This window comes from Geotrypetes seraphini, chromosome 13 (genome assembly GCF_902459505.1).
Source record: "Geotrypetes seraphini chromosome 13, aGeoSer1.1, whole genome shotgun sequence".
Taxonomy (NCBI): Eukaryota; Metazoa; Chordata; class Amphibia; order Gymnophiona; family Dermophiidae; genus Geotrypetes; species Geotrypetes seraphini.
Window position 1 is genome coordinate 58,414,566 of NC_047096.1, and position 22,235 is coordinate 58,436,800.

The 22,235-nt window shown below is 43.2% G+C and overlaps 1 protein-coding gene across 3 annotated transcripts in view; it reads right to left on the reverse strand.

The window, feature by feature from the left end:
• Positions 1-6,623: 6,623 nt before the first annotated feature.
• LOC117347223 (next to BRCA1 gene 1 protein-like) overlaps positions 6,624-22,235 on the reverse strand; it is a 71,679-nt gene continuing 56,067 nt past the window's right edge. For all 3 annotated transcript variants that reach the window (XM_033917844.1, XM_033917842.1, XM_033917843.1), the window contains 7 exons: positions 22,059-22,205; positions 21,445-21,594; positions 15,533-15,905; positions 14,084-14,178; positions 13,423-13,477; positions 11,912-12,014; positions 6,624-7,040 (listed from right to left, as the gene is read on the reverse strand). In XM_033917844.1, coding sequence (XP_033773735.1) covers positions 6,861-7,040; positions 11,912-12,014; positions 13,423-13,477; positions 14,084-14,178; positions 15,533-15,905; positions 21,445-21,594; positions 22,059-22,205 — 1,103 coding nt within the window. In that variant the 3' untranslated portion in view covers positions 6,624-6,860. The remainder of the gene's footprint in view (positions 7,041-11,911; positions 12,015-13,422; positions 13,478-14,083; positions 14,179-15,532; positions 15,906-21,444; positions 21,595-22,058; positions 22,206-22,235) is intronic.

Consider the following 22,235-nt stretch of genomic DNA (forward strand, 5'->3'; position numbering starts at 1 on the left):
CATCATTAGACTTAAAAGTGCCTGATAAATCAGTGGCAAGCCTAGCATCCAGGGGGAAGGTCCCCAAGCTTCACAAATAAAATGCAGGCTGGCTAAACAGGTTCCCAAAACAGGTTGCCTTATTAGCTACAGGCTTCTGTTCAGTGAGTTTGCTTCTTCCCAGGCAAATACCCAAGAGCTACTGGGGTCCTCTTGAGCACCAAAAGCCTCGCAATTCGGATAAAATGCCCAAAAATAATATAGATTCAGAACAGATCAGAAAAAGACACCTTCTCAACTCACTTGCAAAAGGAAAAACTGAGGAGAGAGCGTACAGCCCACTGCAGAAGGAGGTGGAGCTGAAAGATATTCACAAGTACTGGAATATAACCCATCTGTTCAGACAACTGTATCCTTTGTACTGGAAACAAATTTTAGAGACATGTTACAAGTATTATTTGGGGTGGAGGAGGTGGGGTTATTTTAAATTTTGTTTTGAATATTAGAATTTTTTGTCACAGATAAATTGAAAGTGACATTTTCATTTTCAAGCAGCCTGTGCCTCCTGCTGACCGCTGCACTTCAGGTAAGGAAGAGAAAAAGAGGGAGGGAGTTCATGGCTCAGGACTGCCGCCTGCTTCTGCCACTTTAGGGCTTGAGGGAGGATTTACAGCTCAGAATGCTGCCACTAGTGCTCTGGGAGACATTTTTGTTTGTTTGTTTACACTGGCAATTTTTTGGCCGGTTGTGAGATAGTCTCTGTTAACTGAGAGCCGGTTAACCAAGACTCTACTGTACATAATTACCACACATACACAAGTATACACTGTGTCAAGTAGGCACATGAGTGGAAGGAGTGTGGGAGAGTAGGCAGTCACTTCTGTGTCTGTATATGTAAAGAGTGGTGTCCTGAAATCACCTTCGGGATCTTCTAAAAAGCCACGGTAGTAGTGATGCCGCTGTAAATGCCCCAAAGCCCATAGCTGTAGATCCAGAATTGTTTTGTGAAATCAAGTATCAAGTAAAAAAGATATGGATATGGTTCTCCAGTCCAAAAAACAAACAGCAGACCAGAATAAAAATATATAAATAAATTATTTTATTGCAATGAACAGCGACAATTCTCAATTGCCCAAGTTGTCCATGTTTCGCCCCGTCTGAGGCTGTGTCAGGGGATGAGACAAAAACATGTCAGTGACAATCTAACTGTAAACACAGCACATTGTTCAGGTTAGTAGCCGTCTACTTCTGAACACAGCAGGCAGGAGCGATGTTCCAAGAGCCGGGTCTTCAATGCACGAGACATCTGACCCACGAAAGTGGCATTGAATCATATATATAACACCCACAGTCGTGCAAGAAGTACTATGTCTCAAAGCAAACACTTGCTGGGTACTGGTGCTCACACTCCAGGGTCTCAATCATCAGGGGACACATCGAACACATCACATGATCCTCACACTCACTGTCCTCAACAAATTGTGGTAACACATAGACAAATATGATTTAATGAGACAGTCAGAATGGGTTCAGCTGAGAGAGATCTTTCCTCACCAATTTGCTTGACTTCTTTGAAGGTGTGAATAAACATGTAGATAAAGGTGAACCAGGTTGATGTAGTGTATCCAGATTTTCAGAAAGCTTTTGACAAAGTTCTTCATGAAAGGCTCCTGAGAAAATTAAACACTCATGGGATAGGTGGCAAAGTTCAGTTGTGGATTAGGAATTGGTTATTGGATAGAAAACAGAGGGTAGGGTTAAATGGTCAATTTTCTCAATGGAGGAGAGTAAACAGTAGAGTGCCGCATGGATCTGTACTGGGACCAATGCTATTTAACTTATTTATAAATGACCTGGAAATTGGAACGACGAATGAGGAGATTAAATTTGCAGATGACACTAAACTTTGAAGTTGTTAAAACACATGCAGATTGTGAAAAATTGCAGGCAGACCTTAGGAAATTGGAAGACTGGGCATCCAAGTGGCAGATGAAATTTAATGTGGACAAATGCAAAGTGATGCACATTGGGAAGAATAACCTAAATCACAGTTATTGGATACTAAGGTCCACCTTGGGGGTTAGCACTCAAGACAAGGATCTGGGTGTCATAGACAATACAATGAAACCTTCCGACCAATGTGCGGTGGCGGCCAAAATGGCAAGAAAGATGCTAGGAATTATTAAAAAAGGAATGGTTAAACAAGACTAAGAATTTTATAATGCTTCTGTATCGCTCCATGGTGTAACATCACCTGGAGTGTTACGTTCAATTCTGGTCTCATTTTCTCAAGAAAGATATAGCGGCACACAAAAAGTTCAAAGAAGAGCGACCAAGATGATAAAGGGGATGGAACTCCTCTTGTATGAGGAAAGACTAAAAAGGTTAGGGCTCTTCAGGTTGGAAAAGAGACGGATGAGGGGAGATAGGATTGAAGTCTACATCCTGAGGAGTAGAACGGGTACAAGTGGATCATTATCTCTATCACTATTTAGGAAAAATCTGAAAACATCTCTTTCAGAGATTCTTAACTGAGGACTGATCTAATTTATTGAAAATTTTTCTATTACCTTCTTTATTGTTCTATATTATATTCTTTAAAACTTTGTTAACCGGAATGATCCTGTATATAAGATGGAGATTAGATTAGATTCCATCAAAAATGACAAGTCTAGGGGGACACTCAATGAAGTTACAGGGAAATACTTTTAAAACCAATAAGAATAAATATTTTTCATTCAGAGAATAGTTAAACTCTGGAACGCATTGCCAGAGGTTGTGGTAAGAGTGGATAGGCCAGGTACTAGGGACCTGGATTAGCCACCGTGAGAATGGGCTACTGGGCTTGATAGACCTTTTGTCTGACCCAGAAAGGCTATTCTTATTAAATTCAAAATCCAAGTGCAGTATCCCTGCAAGAAATCAGATAAAACTATGAACAGATAAGCCTAGTTTACATAAAGGTAAAAAAAGATGGCAGATGGATACTCTGCCTACACCTTACCCTGGAATCCCCTCCTCCCACCTCCTTACTACTTATCCAAAAGTATGAGGATCTTCCCCCTTGCCCCTCCTCCTCTGGTTTAGGGATCCTCCTCCTCCTTCTGAAGTATGATGATCCTGACCCCCACCACATCCTCCTCCTCCTGGTGTATGAGGATCTTCCCCTCTACCCCTCCCTCCTCCTCCTGGGATGAGAACACTCCCCCCACTCCTCCTTACCCTGGGGGATGAGGATGCTTCCCCCACTCCTCCTCATCTTAGGATACGAGGATGCTCCCCCCCACTTCCTCTTTCTCCTTCTTATCCTGGGGTATGAGAACACTCCCCCATCCCTCCTCATCTTGGGATATGAGGATGCTCCCCCCAACCTTACTCTTTCTCCTTCTTATCCTGGGGTATAAGAATGCTCCCCCACCCCTCTTCCTTCTTATCCTGGGGTATGAGGTTCCCTCTTCCTCTTCATCCTGGAGTACGAGGGGCCTCCTCCCCATACAGTATCACCATTATTTCTAAACCAAAAGTACCAACCTATGACTTTCAAAACCAATCCATTTGTATGATCCTAAAGCAAAGATGCTTCATGTCCTTCCAAACTATCTTTTTATTGTTCAATACTTTTTATATACACATTTTTTATTTTTATAAACAAAGTCATTCTGTCAAGGGATTGTAAAACACATGCAGATTAACACAAGATGCAACAACCCCCATTTTAGGGGCAGAAAAAAAATCTGTAATGTGCTAACAAAGTGAATTAAGTAATTTAAGCATCATCTTTTTTGTAACACATTTTCCATTTTAAGCTGGCCCTAGGGAAAACATCCAGTGAAAAGAGGGAGTCTCAGGGCACTCACACACACTTATTCTGTGATTTTAACTTTTTACCACCACTGTCAGTTTACAAATACAAATTCCTTATATTTGTTGGCTATACTTTGAACTTTAAAAAGTGAGTTTTAAATTGTACTTTTTTTTAAAAATAACTTTTCTATAATTTTGTTCTTAGGTTGATAAAATATATTTTTAAAAGTGCTTTCAGCAGTTGAGTTTACCTATAACATTTAATTTCTATCATAAGAAAAAAAAAAAGACTAATTTGCAAACACCATTGGCACAGCTAGGCTACAGCCTGGATGCACTAAAGAAACCGACTGGATTGCTGTTGGTCGATTCTCTGGCCGATTTTCCAGGAGCAAATCGATGCACTACCAAGTTTGCATGCAAATGATTTGCATGGAGGTGAGCGATTAAAACATATACAGAGCCCTAACAGCAAAGACAGAGGAAGCAACCTCCTGTCACTGTTAGGGCTTCATTTTTTTTTTTATGGCACAGATGTTGTGCGTGTTACACACGCATAAACTGCCCTATAAAAAAAATAAAGCCCCCCCCTGCACCGATGGCCCTCCCCAACCCCCCATCCTGCAAATTTTCTCTCATGACTTTTTTTTTTTGTTTTTTTATGGGACAGATACTTTGCCCCTGTGTAACACACGCAAAATATCTGTGCCACTGAAAAATAAAAATACCAGGCAGACCCTTTTCTTGTGTGTGTGGGGGGGAAAGCCAAGCAATGTTAGTGCATCAATCGCTTGGCTACTTTGCATGGGATTTTAGCTAATTTGCATGGCTGGATCAGAAAATGAGTGATCAAGGGAAAATCATGCAGTGGGCCGGTAAAAGCGATCATTGCTAAAGTGGTGAAACCAGGTTTAGTGACGAACGAACGCTGACTTTAGTGCATCTAGCCCTACTTCCTGTACTCTTAATTCTTAATTTATGCTCAATTAACAGCTGCTTCTCACTTCTATTGGTTTAAATCCCTCTCTCATGTCACCTTCAGATCCGAGTACAAAGACCTTCTGTCTACAAACATTTGGGTTTCTAGTCCTGTGAAAACATGCAGATGTGGGTAAAGGAAACCAAGGATTACCTTCTCATCTGGATTCGTTTTAGAAGAGAAAAGAAACATTTCACCCTTGGAAAACAATGAGTGTTTGTGTTTGGGGAGGGGGGGAGCAAGCTAACAATTTTGTACTCAATTTTCACCATAAAAAAATCAGAGGTATGCATTTCAATCAGTGGGTAACAAATGGCTTCCAGCCACTAAGACACATGGAACTGGCCCTGATGGCAGCTGGAATCCCAGAACCAAACCCGCTCAGAATCGGTAACCCCAAGCTCAGAACCTGGTGTCGAGAGACATGGACAAGGACCAAAACAGCAAAAAGGCTGGGGGGGGAGAGGGGTGAACAGTAGGAAAACCCAGAACATATATAAGCCAAGTGTAGATCAGGGCATCAGCAAGCACTGCATAATCTCCTGGTGGCATTCATTTCCACCCTCTGTCTTTTCTCCCAACCCTATTCTTATACCTGTGTCAATTTACGATCTTATGAATCCTGCAGGGCCTCTAGCGTATCGCCTCCCTGCCCTCTCCTGTCTTTATTGGTTAATACTATATGGGGATGATCAGGCTGCATCCAACAACATCTCTATGAAAGGTTTGCTGAACTCGCCAAAATTTGTTTCCAGATTTTTAAATGAACATATAAGGACCATTCACTCTGTTAGCGTTCCCCAAAATTGCAATTAATGTGACATTTTCTATCACAGCATGACACGTCCCCCTCCATCATCTTTCTGTCCAGTTCTATTAACTGTTCTCCTGTCTGACTTTCTGATGCCCCGAACTGAACCCCTCAAATACCTAGTTTAGAGCCCCAGCTACCAATCAGAACAACTGAAATAGGTTTAAGACGGACATGATTGACCCCCAAGTTAGAGTTTTCTTCCTGGGGAGGCTAGGCATTTCCAGTGCTGTCTTGCACAGCTCTTGATGGGCTGGCCCTAGACACCCCCCAGTACAAGAGATAGACAGTGGTATCTGCCCTGACACTCAGGCTTTTCAGGTGTCTATTGAAACACAGACAGGTGATACAACCAACTGTAGTGCTAAGTAGAAGATGGCATAAATTATTGAACTTCAGTTTTAGGTGGTAGCCCCAATAAGCCTTTGGCTTCATGCATTGGTAGGAATGAGGTGCACCCAGGTCCTGCCATGGAGAATTGGTATAAGCTGGTGATTACTACAGCCATATATAGGGACTGAGAGAGAGAGGTGTCCAAGAGAACATCAGACAGCCAGAGTTCAAATACTCTCTGTCACAGACTATCTGCTTGTTTCTGAACTGGGTTGCATTAATAACTCTTGATTTACTCAACAGTGATGGGGAAAGGGACAATCCTTTGTTGAAGATCCTGCATGAAATCTTTTAGTCAGACATTTCACATCAGACGTGCATTTGAACCATCAGCCTGTACATCAAAACTGGGATGATTACTGTTAGTCAAGTTCTTGTTCTAATTAAAAAAAAAAAAAAAATCAAAATTTTGCATGAATAACAAAATTAAATCCAACCCATGAATTTTCTGCTGAAGGATCAGGGTCGAGAAGATGGGTTCTTTCACTGCACCAAATTTTTAAGAGTATCACAAATCCAGTGGTGATCAAACACTTCCCCACCCCAACAAAGGCTCCAACTTCCCAGTTCCTAGTCTCCTACCGAAAGAGCGGGGACGGTTTCCAGGCATCCTCACTTTTCAGCTGCATCCATCTCATTTTCAATTTGCTTTGATTCTGTAGGATTGAGGGGGATTCATAAAACTGCAGGGCTTGCTAAGATCCAGCAAACACAGTTATCAAACTTCTCAGAAAGAGGGAATGGAAGAGGAGGTGGGGTAGAAGGACAGAAAGTGAAGGAGATCAAAGTTATGGGATATCCCCCCTCCCCCAAGCCTCAATTAGCAGAATAAAAAAGTCATTCTGTTTTCTTGCTCAACTGTTTAATGATGGCTTGGGCCTGTTGGCTCCCTGGTCAGTATCTTGTGGCGTACCAGTCATTATCATTAATTTGGATCAGCTCTGTCACTACGTCCATCAGGTTGTAGTTATGTTTCTTGAGCAGTTGCAGGTTCAGCTGCCGGTCGCAGAACCCCATTTCGAAGAGGACAGAGAGCATTGTGGCCGCCTGGTCTTCTGAACCTGCAGGTTGGACCTATACAGGACAAGAGAATCCTTTAAAAACCCAGTGCTGGTAAAACGTTTCTTCAAAAATTATTTAAAATCCAGATTTACAAAGGCCATTTTGTAGAGTCAAACAACAGCTATCTGTCTTAGTTTTACCCCCTGCATATGCTCCCAGTGTAGTTTTGATTTCTCCAAGGAATGTTCCAACATTATAGGCCATGTATGTGCAGGGGGAAGGTAAAACCAGGACTGGATGAGCCAGTCCTGCCAAAAAGGAGACAGTTCATAACCCTAGCCTCCTACATCTGGAATGGCATCCAAAATACTTTATTGCATCTTAGAAATGTGATCTAAAGTAGAGAGTTGCGCGGGGACAGAAATCCCACCCGTCCCTGCCAAAGTCCCACCCGTCCCCACGAGGAATCCCTCCGTCCCCGCGAGGAATCCCCTCCGTCCCCACCCGCCCCGCGAGGAATCCCCTACGTCCCCGCGAGGAATCCCCTACGTCCCCGCCCGTCCCTATAAACTACAGAAATAGTTATTTCATTTAATTATGCTACTGAATTAAAGGCTCTGGTAGAAACCCATTTAAAAATAAGCAAAAAGACTTTATTAATTTGGAAATATTAATTGGGAAGAATACATACTTTGTAAACGGGTTTCTACCAGAGCCTCTAATGTTTATAAATTTTTATCAACACAACTAATATACTACTTTATCCTTAAGCAAAAAAAAAAAAAGAATTTTTTTTCCTACCTTTATTGCCTGGTTTCTGCTTTCTTCATGTTCTCATTCAATTCCTTCCATCCACTGCCTCTCTTCTCTCTGTGTCTTCCATTTGCTCTGTTACTGTGCCTCTCCCTTTCTCCCCCCTCCCAAATTGGTCTGGCACCCATCTTTTTCCCTCCGCTCCCCCCATAGTCTGGCACCTCTGTCTTCTTCCCTGCCAGCGTCTTCTTCCCATTCCCTCTTCCCCATTTCCTTTCAGTGTCCTTCTCCCCCACCATCTTTCCCATGTCCTGGGAGGCAGCATCCTTCTCCCCCCTCTGCCTTCCCCATGTCCTTTCAGCGTCCTTCTCCCCCCCTCTGTCTTCCCCATGTCCTTCCAGCGGCCTTCTCCACCCCTGTTTTCCCCATGTCCTTTCAGTGGCATTCTCCACCCCTTTGTCTTCCCCAGTGCTTTCAGGGTCCTTCCCCCCCCTCCTCCCGTTTACCCCATGTCCTTTCAGCGTTCTTTTCCACCCCTTTGTCTTCCCCAGTGCTTTCAGCGGCCTTCTCCCCCCTTAAGCGTCTTTTCTTCTCCACTCCACCTTTCCTCCCTCCCTGCCTCCACCTTTGTGGCGCTTTTGCACCCGACCGACAACAGAACAGGCCCGGTCGGACAAATCTCCCTGTCCTGTAGCCGCAAATCTAAATTACCTTCTTACAGCAGCTGGAGTAGTGAAGCTGCTGTAAGAGGTAATTTAGATTAGCGGCTACAGGGCAGGGAGATTTGTCGGCCGGGCCTGTTGTCGGTCGATCGGGGGACCTGACTGGCTGTGCACATTCTCCGGGGCGGACCGCCCCTTCCCCCCTCTTTCGTACGCCATTGCCTTCTCCCTACCTGTCCTGCCGCACACAGCCGACCGGAAGTCTTCCTGATGTCAGCGCTGACGTCGGAGGAAGGGAGGGCTTTGCTTAAGCCCTCCCTCCGACGTCAGCGCTGACATCGGGAAGATTTCCGGTCGGCTGTGTGCTGCGACAGGGCAGGTAAGGAGAAGGAGACTACCCTCGCGGCTCGAGTGCACTGCGATCCAACCCCGCAGGAACCCCGCGACCCTAGGGGGCGTCCCCACGGGATCCCCGCGACCCTAGGGGGCGTCCCCACAGGATCCCCGTGACCCAAAGGGGGGGTCCCGCGGGATTCCCGTCATCCCCGTTCCCGTGCAGCTCTCTAGTCTAAAGGTTTTATTTATTTCAATTTCTATCCAGAGTAAATTTAAGGACACGACTGGTTACAAACAAGGAGCACAGAGAAGGAAGCTTATCTATTGCTGCTTCTGATCGTAAATAAATCAGAATGCTGCTCTATACCCAGCACACTAATATGTGCTCTTCAACCCAGTCCTCGGGACACAACCAGTCAGTTGGGTTTTCAAGATATTCACAATTGAATAAGATTGAGATACATTTGGATGCACTGCCTCCTTGGCATGCAAATCTCTCATATGCATATCCTGAAAACTTGATTGGCTGGGTGTGTCCTGAGGACTGGGTTGAGACGCACTGGTCTAGGTATTTTTATAAGGTTGGGAGATGATGGTTAGGAGACCAAGGAGTAAGAGTATAGCAGGCTAAAGAGAATCCGGCTAGTGTTCTGAATAAGCAAATTGCCTAGTGTGCAGACACAATCCTGGGGACTCCCAGTCAGTCAGGTTTTCAAGATATCCCTTATGAATATGCATGAGGCAGATTTACATGCCTGTCACTTCCTATTATATGTGAATCTATCTCATGCATATCCATTAAGAATATCTCAAGAACCCAACTGACTGAGGAAATATGGATGTCATCAATACAGAGAAAAGAAAATGAAGAATTCATTTGGATTGAATCTGGAAATCCCTCAGAGCAGTGGTTGTTAAACCTGTCTTAGGTTTAACAACCACTGCTCTGAGGGATTTCCAGATTCAATCCAAATGAATTCTTCATTTTCTTTTCTCTGTATTGATGACATCCATATTTCTCAAAAGGATACACACGGAGCAGGGGCTTATGGAACTGTGACAGAAGTGCTAGTTGTAAGGGAACAAGAACTTGTTAGACTTTGGTAGAAAGATCACCTGATCACTCACTTGTGCCTTCTAACTCCCCTCTTCCTATCGATCTCTCCTATTAGACAGCAATAATAAGGCAGGAAGTTCTCTCTAAATCAATTTTCACTCTCTGCAAATTTAATCCAGTTCAGCAGAATAGACCCATCACCACATACATACAAGTATGTATACATATTTGTATAAGTGAAAAAGAGGGCACATGGTCCTGCCCCACCTCCACACTAATCTCCTTTCCTGAGCTTAGAGCCACACCTGTTGGTGGTGACTGGATCTGGTTGAGTAATTGTGAAGGTTATCAGATGATGATCAGAGATGGGGAGCAGTGAGGTAGAGAAGTTAGAGAGAGAGCAGTTGGAGAAGACAAGATCAAAGCAGCGGTCATACCGGTGAGTGGGGGTAGTGGAGCACAGTTAGAGGTCGAATGAGGAGGTTAAGGCAAGAAACTTAGAGGCATAAGTGTCTGAGGAATCGTCAGCATGAATGTTAAAATCCCCAAGGAGTGAGGGAGAAAATGAATCAAGGAAGCCAGCAAGCCAGGAGTCAAATTTGGTGAGGAAGAGGACTTGTTGGGGGGATGATAAATGACCACTATTCAGAGAGGTAGAGGAGTGAATAGATGGAGCACATGGACATGCTCAAGCAGAGGAACAGGGAACCCACTAACCCGAAAGCCTCAGCAGTTCCCTTGACCAGGAGACATGGTCTGCAGGTTGCTTGACCTGCAATTCCTAGGCGCTTCAATCTTGCTTAAAAAAAAAGTGCAGAATATATCAACTGGCTGCTTGAGGTAGAGAACATCAAGAAATATCCTGTAGGCAAAGCTATTATCAGTACTGATGTCAAAAAAAGCTGTATTCTGTCTCTCTTGTCCGTTGGCAAGGTGATAAACCTTTTTTTTGGACTGGTCTTGTAGGATGAGTAAAAACAAATCCATGGTGGTTCCATGGCTATTGGTCTCAGGCACCCTCAGCCAGGGAATCAAAGAGCCTCTATGGTGCCAAACACCTCTGCACCAATGACACTTCTGGTCTAGGAAGGAACTTGGTCCTTTGTGGGGGTCTGTGATCTGTGATGAATCATCAGGGATGAGGCACCATTAATTTTCAGATGGTGGTAGGACAAGAAGGATGCTGCTGGATGCCTCCCCAGACCAGGTAGATAACTGGTGTAGGGAATACTGCAGAAAGAGGCTCTCTGCTCATGGGCCTTCCTATGCCAGAGACCCTGGACCATATAATCTCAGGGCTGCAGTGGCCACCAGGCTTATCTGGGCCATAAATCCTCTGAGGTAGTGATTACCAAACTTTTTACTACTACTAATAACTTTATTTATATCCCATCATACCTTTTCAGTTCAAGATGGTATACAACAAGAACAAGAGATGGTGTAAGGACAGCGAGGTTACATCAGTTAGATTTGGGAAGATATGGAAGACAGTTGAGTGAATGGGGTGGTAGGGAAGGAAGAAGTAAGAGATGGGCGGAATTGAAGGATCAGATAAATTTGTCGAATAAGTGGTTTTTTTGTGATTTTCTGAATGAATGGTATGTTGGTGCGTTCAGGATTAGGTCGCTTAAGGTGTTGATCCAAATCCCTGCTTGAAAGGAAAAAACCCTAAAATTATTTTTCATACATTGAGGAACCCTCAAGTTATATAAACATATTGTTTATATGAATTTAAGAATCTAATTTCTGGAAGAACCCCTGAAGAGAGTTGGAGGAACCCTAATGTTCCCAGAAACCCAGTTTGAGAATCACTGCTCTGAGATGAAGAACTGCATTCATCTTAGATAATTCTGCTGCTCCTGTGTAGGATCTTTAAGTCAATCCAGGGTTGAAGTAAAAATTGTGTACTAATGAGTTTGAAAAAAACAAACCAAACCATCAAAATGTAGCTTTTAGCCTTTTTTTATTTTTACTTTGAGAACAATTCTGGATTCATGCTAACCCTGCTACTCTAAAGCAAAGGTTTTACTACAGATTTGCATTAAAATCCTTATTGCATCAAGAGTGAAAAGCTAAAGTAAACCACTATGCTAAAAGAATAGCTCATTACTGGCCTCAGAATTAGACCAGCTTACCTGAGCTGTCACTGGTGGTCCAGCGAATAATGCTTTGTAGGCAGAGGTAGCGACAGATAAGGCCCCTTTCACCAGGCCTCCGGCAAGGCTGTTCCCTTGGGGCCTGTTGAAGTTATTTAGAATGCATGAACACACAAGGAAAACAAAACCAATACTGCAAGAAAATGTACAGGGTGCAGAAATGTATTGAGATGACAAAACCAAAAATCTTAAAACAAGTACACAAACCACATAAAAAGATATCCAAAACAACTGGCCCTAATAGTCATGTGGACCAGACCCAACATGGTCCGTGTTTCGAAGAAACACTACTTCCTCAGGGGTCCCTAGTGTTAGTACATAGAGTATCGGAAAACTAGAATGGATAAAATAAACAAATCCTCTGCCTACTGCAGAAATCTTTTCTGTTTTCCTGTTCATTTGGGGGGGGGGAGTATAAGGATAGGGGGATTGTTTTGTATTAGATAGAAGATTATTAGGGGATGTCCTAGTGACATTGGAAGGTTGTTGGAGGGTTTCATGACTATATACCATGAAAGCACAGCTTACTTGTATGCATGATTACATATTTTGTTACAAGACTGTCATGTTGTTTTGTACTTCCTGTTTATAACAATAAAAAAGTGTTTCAAGTAAATTAAATCCCTCTCTCAGAATCATCCCTTTTCAAGCAATGTCTCTGTGTCTAGCAATCCTTCTATACCCGTCTCAATGCACTCTTTCCATCAAGTATTCTTTTCCATGTCTGTCCCTCTTTGTGGCCAGCATTGCTTCAGTGTCCCTGTCTCTACACTCAGTCCCCATCTGTTCTCTCTGTTTCTGTGCATCTCCCTGTGCCTCTGAAGTCTGCATCTCTCACGCTATCTCCCCTATTCTCCTCCCCCCCGGTCCCTTCCCCCCAGTCGGCATCTCTCACACCCCATCCTCCCCAGTCAGCATCTCTCACTCTCTCCCCAATGTCCACTACCTCAGTGATGCCGTTTCCAATCAATGGCAGTCTTTCGCCAGCTCTGCAGGCTACCCTCTACCGTGATTCTGCCAAAGAAAGACAAAGTGACATTGCGGTAGAGGGAAGCCAGCAATGTCAAAACAAGCTGCTCAAATTTGTTGCTGGTACGATTCAGAAAAGGAGTGCGTTCTGATACCAAATTCTATGCAGACCCTGGGGAATTCTGCACAAATTCTGCATTGCACAGTAGCACAGAATTCCGTCAGGAGTAACTTGCTTTTTGGTCGCTGAATGATTTACTGTGAGATGTCTTACATTTTATATCTTTCAGAGCTGGGAATGATAAGGTCAGGTTGTTAAGAATTATGTTGGTCCACAGATCTACCTAATATTTCAGTCAATCTGGGCAAGATATTAGGGGGCATCACAGTATAGAGAACCAGTCCCAGCCCTTTTTACCCAATTCATATTTTATTTGGGGAGGCAAAAATCCTACTGTTCTTTTATTACAAGTTCTGGAGACAACGGATATAAAACTCAAGAGAAAAAAAAAAAAAGTTACCTTGAATGTTCAAAGCAGGTCTGTTCTGATCCATGATCTTCCTCCCTATTGGAGTCTATGAAAGAAATAAAAGGTTAGTCTTGGCAAACAAGTCAACACACCTCCAATGTCAAAAAAATTTAATAAATATATATATATGGCCTTAAAATCTATCACTTCTTTTCCAAGAATGTTTGTTTAGCCAAAATAAATATCCATCTGTTCAAAAGTATCAAAATAGCTATTATAAGGACTCACGCCGATTCTTCCACCATGAACATAGAGCAGAGTTGCAAACATTCATTACTGGCCTGTAATTCCCAACTACTTTTGTGGAGAGAGACATCTGCCTTTTTCCAATCAAAATCACAGAGCCAAAGGGAGATTTGAACCAGGGTTACCATTAGGCTATTCCTCCACTCTGATGGCTTCTTTCCAACCAAACTGGGCCTTATTTTGCCAGATAGTGACCTTAGTGTCGGCTATAGTGGCATCACCAAAGAACTGGTATCCTTCTGGCCAGCAGTTGGGAAGGAAGCTTCTTCCACAGGCCAAAATCCTTCAGCACTCTCTTCTGCTGCAAGAGACTCCATGTCGCATGGATCTCCCCTACTGCCCTGCAATGTGGCCAAGACCCCCTATACCAAAAATCTTTTCAGGAACTCCAAATAGAAGCTTCTACCTTCTTTTGGCAGCTGCCCAGCACAAGGTTGGATCTCTTCCACAACTGGCAATTCTGGTTCAGAAGGAGGGAAATCCAGAAGAGGCGTCAAGTTCCTTCAGAAAGAGAAACATGTCAAGACCTGGCAAGAGCTACTCAAGAATAGAAAGGGACACTTATTTTGCATTTGCTTCATGCATGATACTGATCAGATGAATGCACTTGAAAGGCACTGAGCTCATCTGGGTCCTCTCTCTTCCCCCTCTCACAGGGCGAGACTGCCACTGCCTCCTCTACCTCATCTCCCTTCTCCATTTTGACCTCAGCTCTTGAACTCTCTTCTCCTTCTACACAATCCCTTTCCTTCTCTTGTACCCTCATTTTGAAGGTCCCAGGCCTGGCAGAGGTCATTAAACCCGTGGAAGTGATACCAAAAAAAGTCAGTGTGGGGATTGGGGTAACACTTGTTCACAGGCCCTGCCTCTCACATCAGTATTCATAGTAACAGGAAGTCATCCTGGAGATGAGGACAAGATTGCTGCAGAGTCTATGAGCGCTGTCCTCTGATGGGCTTTGTGTTGACTTTTCTGGATTTTGCTGCCATCTAAAGTCCTTTGCTAGGTTGCATTTTTTTTTTCAGGCCAACAGCAAAACACCTATGTGTGTTCTTGTGGAGGGTAGGTCCCAGCAAATTGCCCTTGTTATCTCCCTCCCCCGACATTAGCCCCAGTGCTTGCTTTTTGTTATACACAGACTATTGACTGAGCTGCAAGTCAGATACAATTCTCAGCTAATCTGAAGACATTTAACTTTCAATATGATATTAAGTGATACAAGTTTGATGCAACTGGGTGTCGGCCAAATACCGAGGACAGAACTATTGCCTACAGAATGCAGGAAGCTTTAAAGACCTGTGTAGGTGTTATAGATCAATTCCATATGTACTTCAACCTATGCACAATGCAGGACACAGCCACTAATCTGTACTGTATATGCTGAAGTAGCCAAAGAAATTTTAGGATGATGGAGATTTCTTTGTGTTGCTGGGGTCTTTTTAGGTAAAGGTGGAAAGGATTTTGACTAAGAAAATGTTTACCAATACAGTTATCAGAAGTCTCTCTTTTAAAGGGAGAGACAACATTTAGATGCTTGCATTAGTCACTCCTCCAACAGCCAGAGCCAATGGGATGGGATGGAAGGGGGGTACGAGGGGAGAGGGGTTGTTTTTGGTATGGGCTATGGTATTGGGGATAGTTCCTGCAGCCCGCTTGGGGATGCTCCTTCCTGGACGTTAGGCTGGGAGGATTTGATTTTTGGGTCTGTATTTCTATGTTCAGACAGACATTTCTCGTGGGATACTGGCTAATTTGGGCTTTCTGGCTTTGAATGTGTTCTGTGTGTATGAAAAGGACACGTGACAGTGAAGGAATGGACTTGCCCTTCATAAGCAGCAGGCAGAGGAAAACTTACTGCTGTAGCTGAGGTGATGGGGTGACCACCTCTGGTGTGAGAGGCACTTGATCCAAGGTCTGAGAAGTCATGAGGATATCATTGATGCTGTGAGCCTCAGGCCGGCTGCCTGCTACTGCTGCAGTGACCTTAGCACCTTCCACAGCCTGTCCCGCTTCTACTGTGCCTGCCTCAGACAGGGCAGAGCTGTACATAGATTCGCCCAAGGGGCGGCTGGTGTCAAAGCACTCCGGAAGGATGATGACGTAATCCTCGGAAGAGGCAGAAGATCCTTGGCTTTGAACTTCGTCCTTCACGTTGTCCTCATCCTCTTCTTGTCCCAGTTCTACACCATGTTCAGACGTCTTCAAGGCTAAGAGGTTTATGTTCTCACCTAGTTAAAGAAACCATATGAAACACCTCAGCAACTGGATTTTCCTGTAAGTAAAACCAGCATCCCTGCCAACCAAAATACCGTCAGAAGTATTATTTCAGCAAATCTGCCCCAGGATGGGACTGGTTTGCAGAAAAAGAAATATCTCTCAGTAACACAGACTATGGCCAGAAAATATGATGTCAGTAAACATAGAAGCAAGGAAAGGAAAAATTGTTCTTACTTACTAATTTTCTTTCTTTGAGTCCAACCAGATTAGTCCAAAATACATGTTATGCCCATCATCCAGCAGATGGAGACAGAGACATTGTGCAGCTACAGTCCACCAGTATTCCTATAACAAAGTTAAGGTGGACTATCCAAAGGAAATATTCATTATACTAAGAACCAAAGAGAAAATTCAGTGCCCCAGAGTAGTAAAATGGTAGCTTGGGGAAAATTGAAAGAGCTGCCACCTCTACCCCACAAATTACAATGAACATAAACTCTCTGGTGACCAGGTCAAAGAAATTTATCAAATCTATCTGACAAGACCTGCTTATGCCTTTTTGCATGTCCTGTCACCTCTTGGGCCACCCAAGCAGCCAAAGTGTGGACTAACGCCCGCCACCTCCAAATAGATGGAGGGTCCGAGGAAGTCCAAGACTGCAATATACATTTGCGGGCCAAGAAACATACCTTATGACACAACAACAAGCCCCTCTTATGCATGCCCTAAAAAGTCTTAGGCATATTGAGCTCCGATTGTTCCCCAGTGCCCACAAGTGTACATACAGTAAGCCCCGCAGGTATTGTGCTATAGAGGACCAAAAGGAACGCACAACCCAACAATCCTAAAAGGAATGGGCAAAGGCATTAGGTTCTCTACCACATTTAAGACAAAGAGGAAAGTCAAAACCCCCAAGTTTATGCAGTAGTACCTGTGTAATGTAGGCCCTAAATATCATCCGAGCATAACATACCCGGAACTCCACTCTTGTGACCAATTTAGGTGTTCCTTTGATAGCATGCAAGATATCCCTGTGACCCAAGTCCTTGTGCAATTCCTTTTCCCATCCCTCCCATTCCATCCCTCCCTATTTGGCTTTTCTTTTTCTCCTCAACTGAATAAATAGCAATTTGTAACTTCTTCCTTCCCTTATGTATCTGAGTTTGTCTGTTTTGTAAGTCTGTTATTTTGATTTTTTTTTAACCCCTTATAAGATGTACTACGAACTCTAGATCTATCTTACATTTTATTGTTACTCACTTAGTATGCAATAAGCGATTTATCAAATTTAAATAAACTTGAAACTTGAAGTATCTTTAGGGTGCTCAAAGTGAGAAAGGGCCTTATGCAATGCCGACACTGAGGAATTAGCCAGCACAACCCTGCGAGGAAGTCATGGAGACCCTTCCCCAAATATAATGTTTAACTTGACAATAGGCAAAGGTGTCCCCTCAGCGAGCCCCTAGTTGATCTTCAAACTCTGCCAAAGGTCTCAAACTGCCCTCTGCAGTCAGAAAATGTTCCACCAAATAGAAGCCATGTCTCTCCCAATCCGAAAAAGTAAGATTTTCTTGCCGTGATGGAAAAGCTGGATTCCCTCTCAAGGGCAATTGATTAGTGACTCTAGGATCCCCTCCCTAAGCAGTGCACTAGGTTTCCCCAAACTACATGCATGGATTTCAATAAAACACTAGGATACAGATGAGAAGGGAGGGTGAAACTCGACAGATGTAATAAGCTATGTGAAGAATGAGGAGCATAAAAAGCCAATTCGTAAGGGGAGGGTATATACCGATAGAGTCCCAACAGCTAGTCCTTTAAATGTCTCAATAAACAAGCCTCATTATAAAGTTCAAAATTGGGGAGACCCAAGCTACCCTGTACCCATCCCCCACCAAATAAGCATAGCAGAACTGTGGTTTGCAGCGATTCCAGCAAAACCGTGTCAACAGGCGATCTAAGCAGTGGAGATCCTTCTTCAACAATTTCAGGGGAAGTGTCTGCAGAACATAGAGCCATTGAGGAAAGATCACCATACGAACCAAAGTCACACACCCTAAAAGAGTCAGAGGCAAGTTCTGCAAAGCTTCAAGTTGGATTTGTGTTTGTGTGAGAAGGCTAGGAACAGTAACCAAATATAGAGGAGACATAGAAACCTGAAGATATACTCCAAGATACCGAAAAGAATCTGATGCCCAGCAAAGCGAAAAAGAGGCACCCCACTGATTTTGCAGCTCTAACGATAAGGGCAAGGCTTCAGGCTTATCAAAGTTCAAACAAAAGCCTGCAAAATCACTATAATCTGTTATATTTTCCAATAAGGCCTCCAGGGACCAGCGAGGCTCAGTAATTTGGGCCAGTAATGTCCTTTAATGTCAGGATTGGCGTGGACATCTCTAATAAGAGGATCTAAAGTGAAAATAAACAGTAAAGGAGAAAGGGGACATCACTGTCTGGTTTCCCAAAAGATCTCAAATAAAGAAGATCTACAATCATTAACCCAGAGAAGTGCTTGTGGTGACACACAGAGTGCATGAATGGCCAAGACAAAGTGGCGTGTAAATCCGTATTTAATCAAATCAGAGTAGCAAACAAGAAATCCCAGTGAACCCAACCGAATGTCTTCTCAGCATCAAATTTGATGAGTAGAGAAGGCGCGCCTTCCCTAGAACAATACTCGAGGGAAATCAGGATTTTCCTTAAGTTTTTGGCCACAGAGCAGCCTCGAATGAATCCAACCTGAGAATCATGGAGGAGTTGTGGAATAATTCTTGCCGAGCGGTTGGCCAATATTTTAGCCAACAGCTTGACTTCAAAGTTAAGCAAAGAAATGGGCCGATAAGATTCTGGACAGGTAGGGTCCCTTCACGACTTCGGAAGAACTATTTAACGGAACTATGTTAAGATGTTCCAGCATGGCTTCAGTGTCGATCATCACATTAAAAATGTTAGTAATCAGTTGCACAATTTCATATTTCAGAAGTCTATAGAACTCAGCTCAATAGCCATCCAAGCCTGGAGCTTTCAAAGTAGAACTCTGTGCAATAGCCAACTTTACCTGTCCCTCTTGTACAGGTCTATTAAGCTTCTCTCGTTGTTCCAAAGTGAAGCTTCTGAGGTCAAGTTCATCCAAATAGAAGACAGAGATGTTTACATACCTATGTGGCATAAGACAACCCTCTTTCAATTGAAATAAATCTTTGAAATGAGGGATAGACTCAGACGTAATCTGATTAAATACTTCTTCATGGAGAGGATGGTGATTTTGTGGAATGGCCTCCTGGTGAAGACAAAAATTGTATCTAAATTCAAGAAAGTTTGGGACAAGTACATAGGATCTCTAAGGGAAAGGAAAGGATAGTAGTTGGCTTGGATGGGCAGACTGGATACTAACACAGTAAAACAGCAAGTGTCAGTATATAAAGACCTATACGATCCATCCAGTCTGCCCAACATTTGCATACTTAGTCTTGAGCTGTCCTTGCCATTTTCATGACATAGGCTGTATAAGTCTGTCCAGCGCAAACTTAATTTTCAACTACAGGAGTTGCCCTCAATGCCTGCTCCAGCCCAACCATAGCTATCTAGTCATAATTGTGACACAGACCGCAGAAGTCTGCCTGCATAAGAACATAAGAATTGCCGCTGCTAGGTCAGAGCCCAGCAGTCCGCTCACGCGGCGGCCCTTAGGTCAAAGACCAGTGTCCTAACTGAGACAAGCCCTACCTGCGTTTGTTCCGGTTCAGCAGGAACTTGTCCAACCTTGCCTTGAATCCCTGGAGAGTGTTTTCCCCTATAACAGATTCTGGAAGAGCGTTCCAGATTTCTACCACTCTCTGGGTGAAGAAGAACTGCCTTATGTTTGTACGGAATCTATCCCCTTTTAACTTTAGAGAGTTCCCTCTCGTTCTCTCTACTTGGAGAGGATGAACAACCTGTCTTTATCTACTAAGTCTATTCCCTTCATTATCTTGAATGTTTCGATCATGTCCCCTCTCAGTCTCCTCTTTTCAAGGGAGAAGAAGCCCAGTTTCTCTAATCTCTCACTTCACTACTGGATTTGCTGCTTAAGCACAACTAAGTTGTTTCGATTTCTCTATCTCCATTTGCTAGCTCAAGAGCATAACCAATTTGTCTAGACTGGTCTTGTTAGGATGAAAAGGAAAGATTCATTATGTTCTTTAACAACTATAGCCTGCATTTTAAAACTATTGTCATATCAAAGTTCTTGGTGCTTAAATCACTTGTTCAGGATATTCAGTGGCATTTAACTGGTTAATGCTGCTGAATATTTGCAGTTAGCGCCCAAGTCAAAACTGGCTAATAGGTGGACAGTCTTATGCAGTTAAGGAAAGATTAGGTTCTTACTTTGATAACTTCAGAGCCATGTCTCCAACTCATAGCAGGAAGCATTAAACATTTCATTTTTCCTTTCCTCCACCTCTCTCTAGTCTCGTGACCTCTACCAGTGTAAGATCTTTGCGGGGAATTTTTAAGCTTTATGTAAGTTACAACCAAATGTTTTGATCGGAGGCGTTGTGGATTGGGCTTTTACTAATAAGCTGAAATTAAATGCGAGTAAGACAAAGGTTCTTTTGGTTTCGTAACTCTTTTTCTGTTCCTTCATCTATCAGTTTACAATCAGGTTTTACTTTGCAAGTAGATAAATGTATTCTTTTAGACTCCTCTCTTACACTTGAAGATCAAATTTCCCATTTATGGAGGAAGACTTTATATATTATAAGGAAACTCAGATTAGTGATACTTGTTTTTTGGAACATCATTTTACAGTTTTGGTCCTGATGTTAGTGTTGCCTCAACTCGATCACTGTAATTCATTATATTTGAACTCAACATCAAAATTGGTTAAAAAACTGCAGTTGCTCAAATATACTGCGGTGAGGTTAATATTTGGTCTACAAAGATACAGCATAAAATAATTTTCATTGATTACGGTTGAGAGACAAATTAAGTTTAAATCTGCTTGTATAGTTCATAGTATATTACAAACTGATTCTTCAGATCATTTGCATTATTCTTCCACTAGACCATGTGGCACTTTATTAGACATTATCCTCAGAATAGAGGAATATGGTATAAACCAGTGGTTCCCAACCCTGTCCTGGAGGACCACCAGGCCAATCAGGTTTTCAGGCTAGCCCTAATGAATATGCATGAGAGAGATTTGCATATCATGGAAGTCAATCTGCTCCATGCATATTCATTAGGGCTAGCCTGGAAATCCGATTGGCCTGGTGGTCCTCCAGGACAGGGTTGGGAACCACTTCTATAAATAATAGTTTAACTCCTCATTTGTTTATGCTGTTATTACAATCTGGAATAACTTACCTGTTCAAATAAGGACTGAAGTTCATTACAAAAGGTTTTATAAAAAACTGAAAACTTTTTTCTAAGATTCGGTATAATTCTTATTGCCTCTGTATTTTCCTGTAGACTGTATGGCTTCTTAGATGCAAATTGCCTTGAACCCTGTTGGTATAGTGTGATTCATAAATTGTGCATTAGATTAATCTTCCCTGGGGCTATTACCTGATGCACCCAACTCCTCTCCTTCTGAGCCATGGACACAGGTCTCAGCATTGTGTGTCTTTGCCCATTCCAGAACTGGGTGAGGTCTAGTGCTTGAGACGTCTTCACGCTTTACGTTACAGCTGATGCTCTCGGATGTCTCCAGGGAGTCTGAGAGAGAAACACAATGGTTTCCAACTATTCCCTTTAGTTTCCTGTGACTGATTGTGGGTGGGGAGGAGGGATTTGCATTTGGAGGGAAGGCACCTAGACCTTGTGAGGAAAGCAAAAGGGCCTTTTCCAGCCAATGGACAGGGTGAATGGCATATCCTGGGAGGTCAGGGGGATTCTGAGTCACCTGGGTATGCCATCTGGATTGGAAGAGAGCATCAAAGCTGGAGGACAATAAAAAGGACAAAAAATTATATATACTGAGATCCCATGCAGAAAGAATACAACAGAACTACAAAGAAAGTAAGGCAATTTGGCCAAACTAAAAGGGGTGAAGTTTAAATACATTCCCGAGATGTCCCTCACCTCTATTGTACTTTGTAGACTGGCCTAATCTCAGTCAGAGGAGGACACCTTCCAGCTCAGGGAAGAAATGGGGGCCACACGACTGTGTTAATACTCACTCTGCTGGCACTTAATCTTCTGCGGGGGTTTGTGATCAGGTGCTGCATCTAGAGTCAGGGAACGGATCACGGTTTCACACACAAACTGGGTGCTGCTGATGTCCTCCTCCCCCTCTTCCTGTACGGCTGCTTTGGCTACAGGAAAATCTGCAAAAGCAAATTATGCCCCCCCCCCAT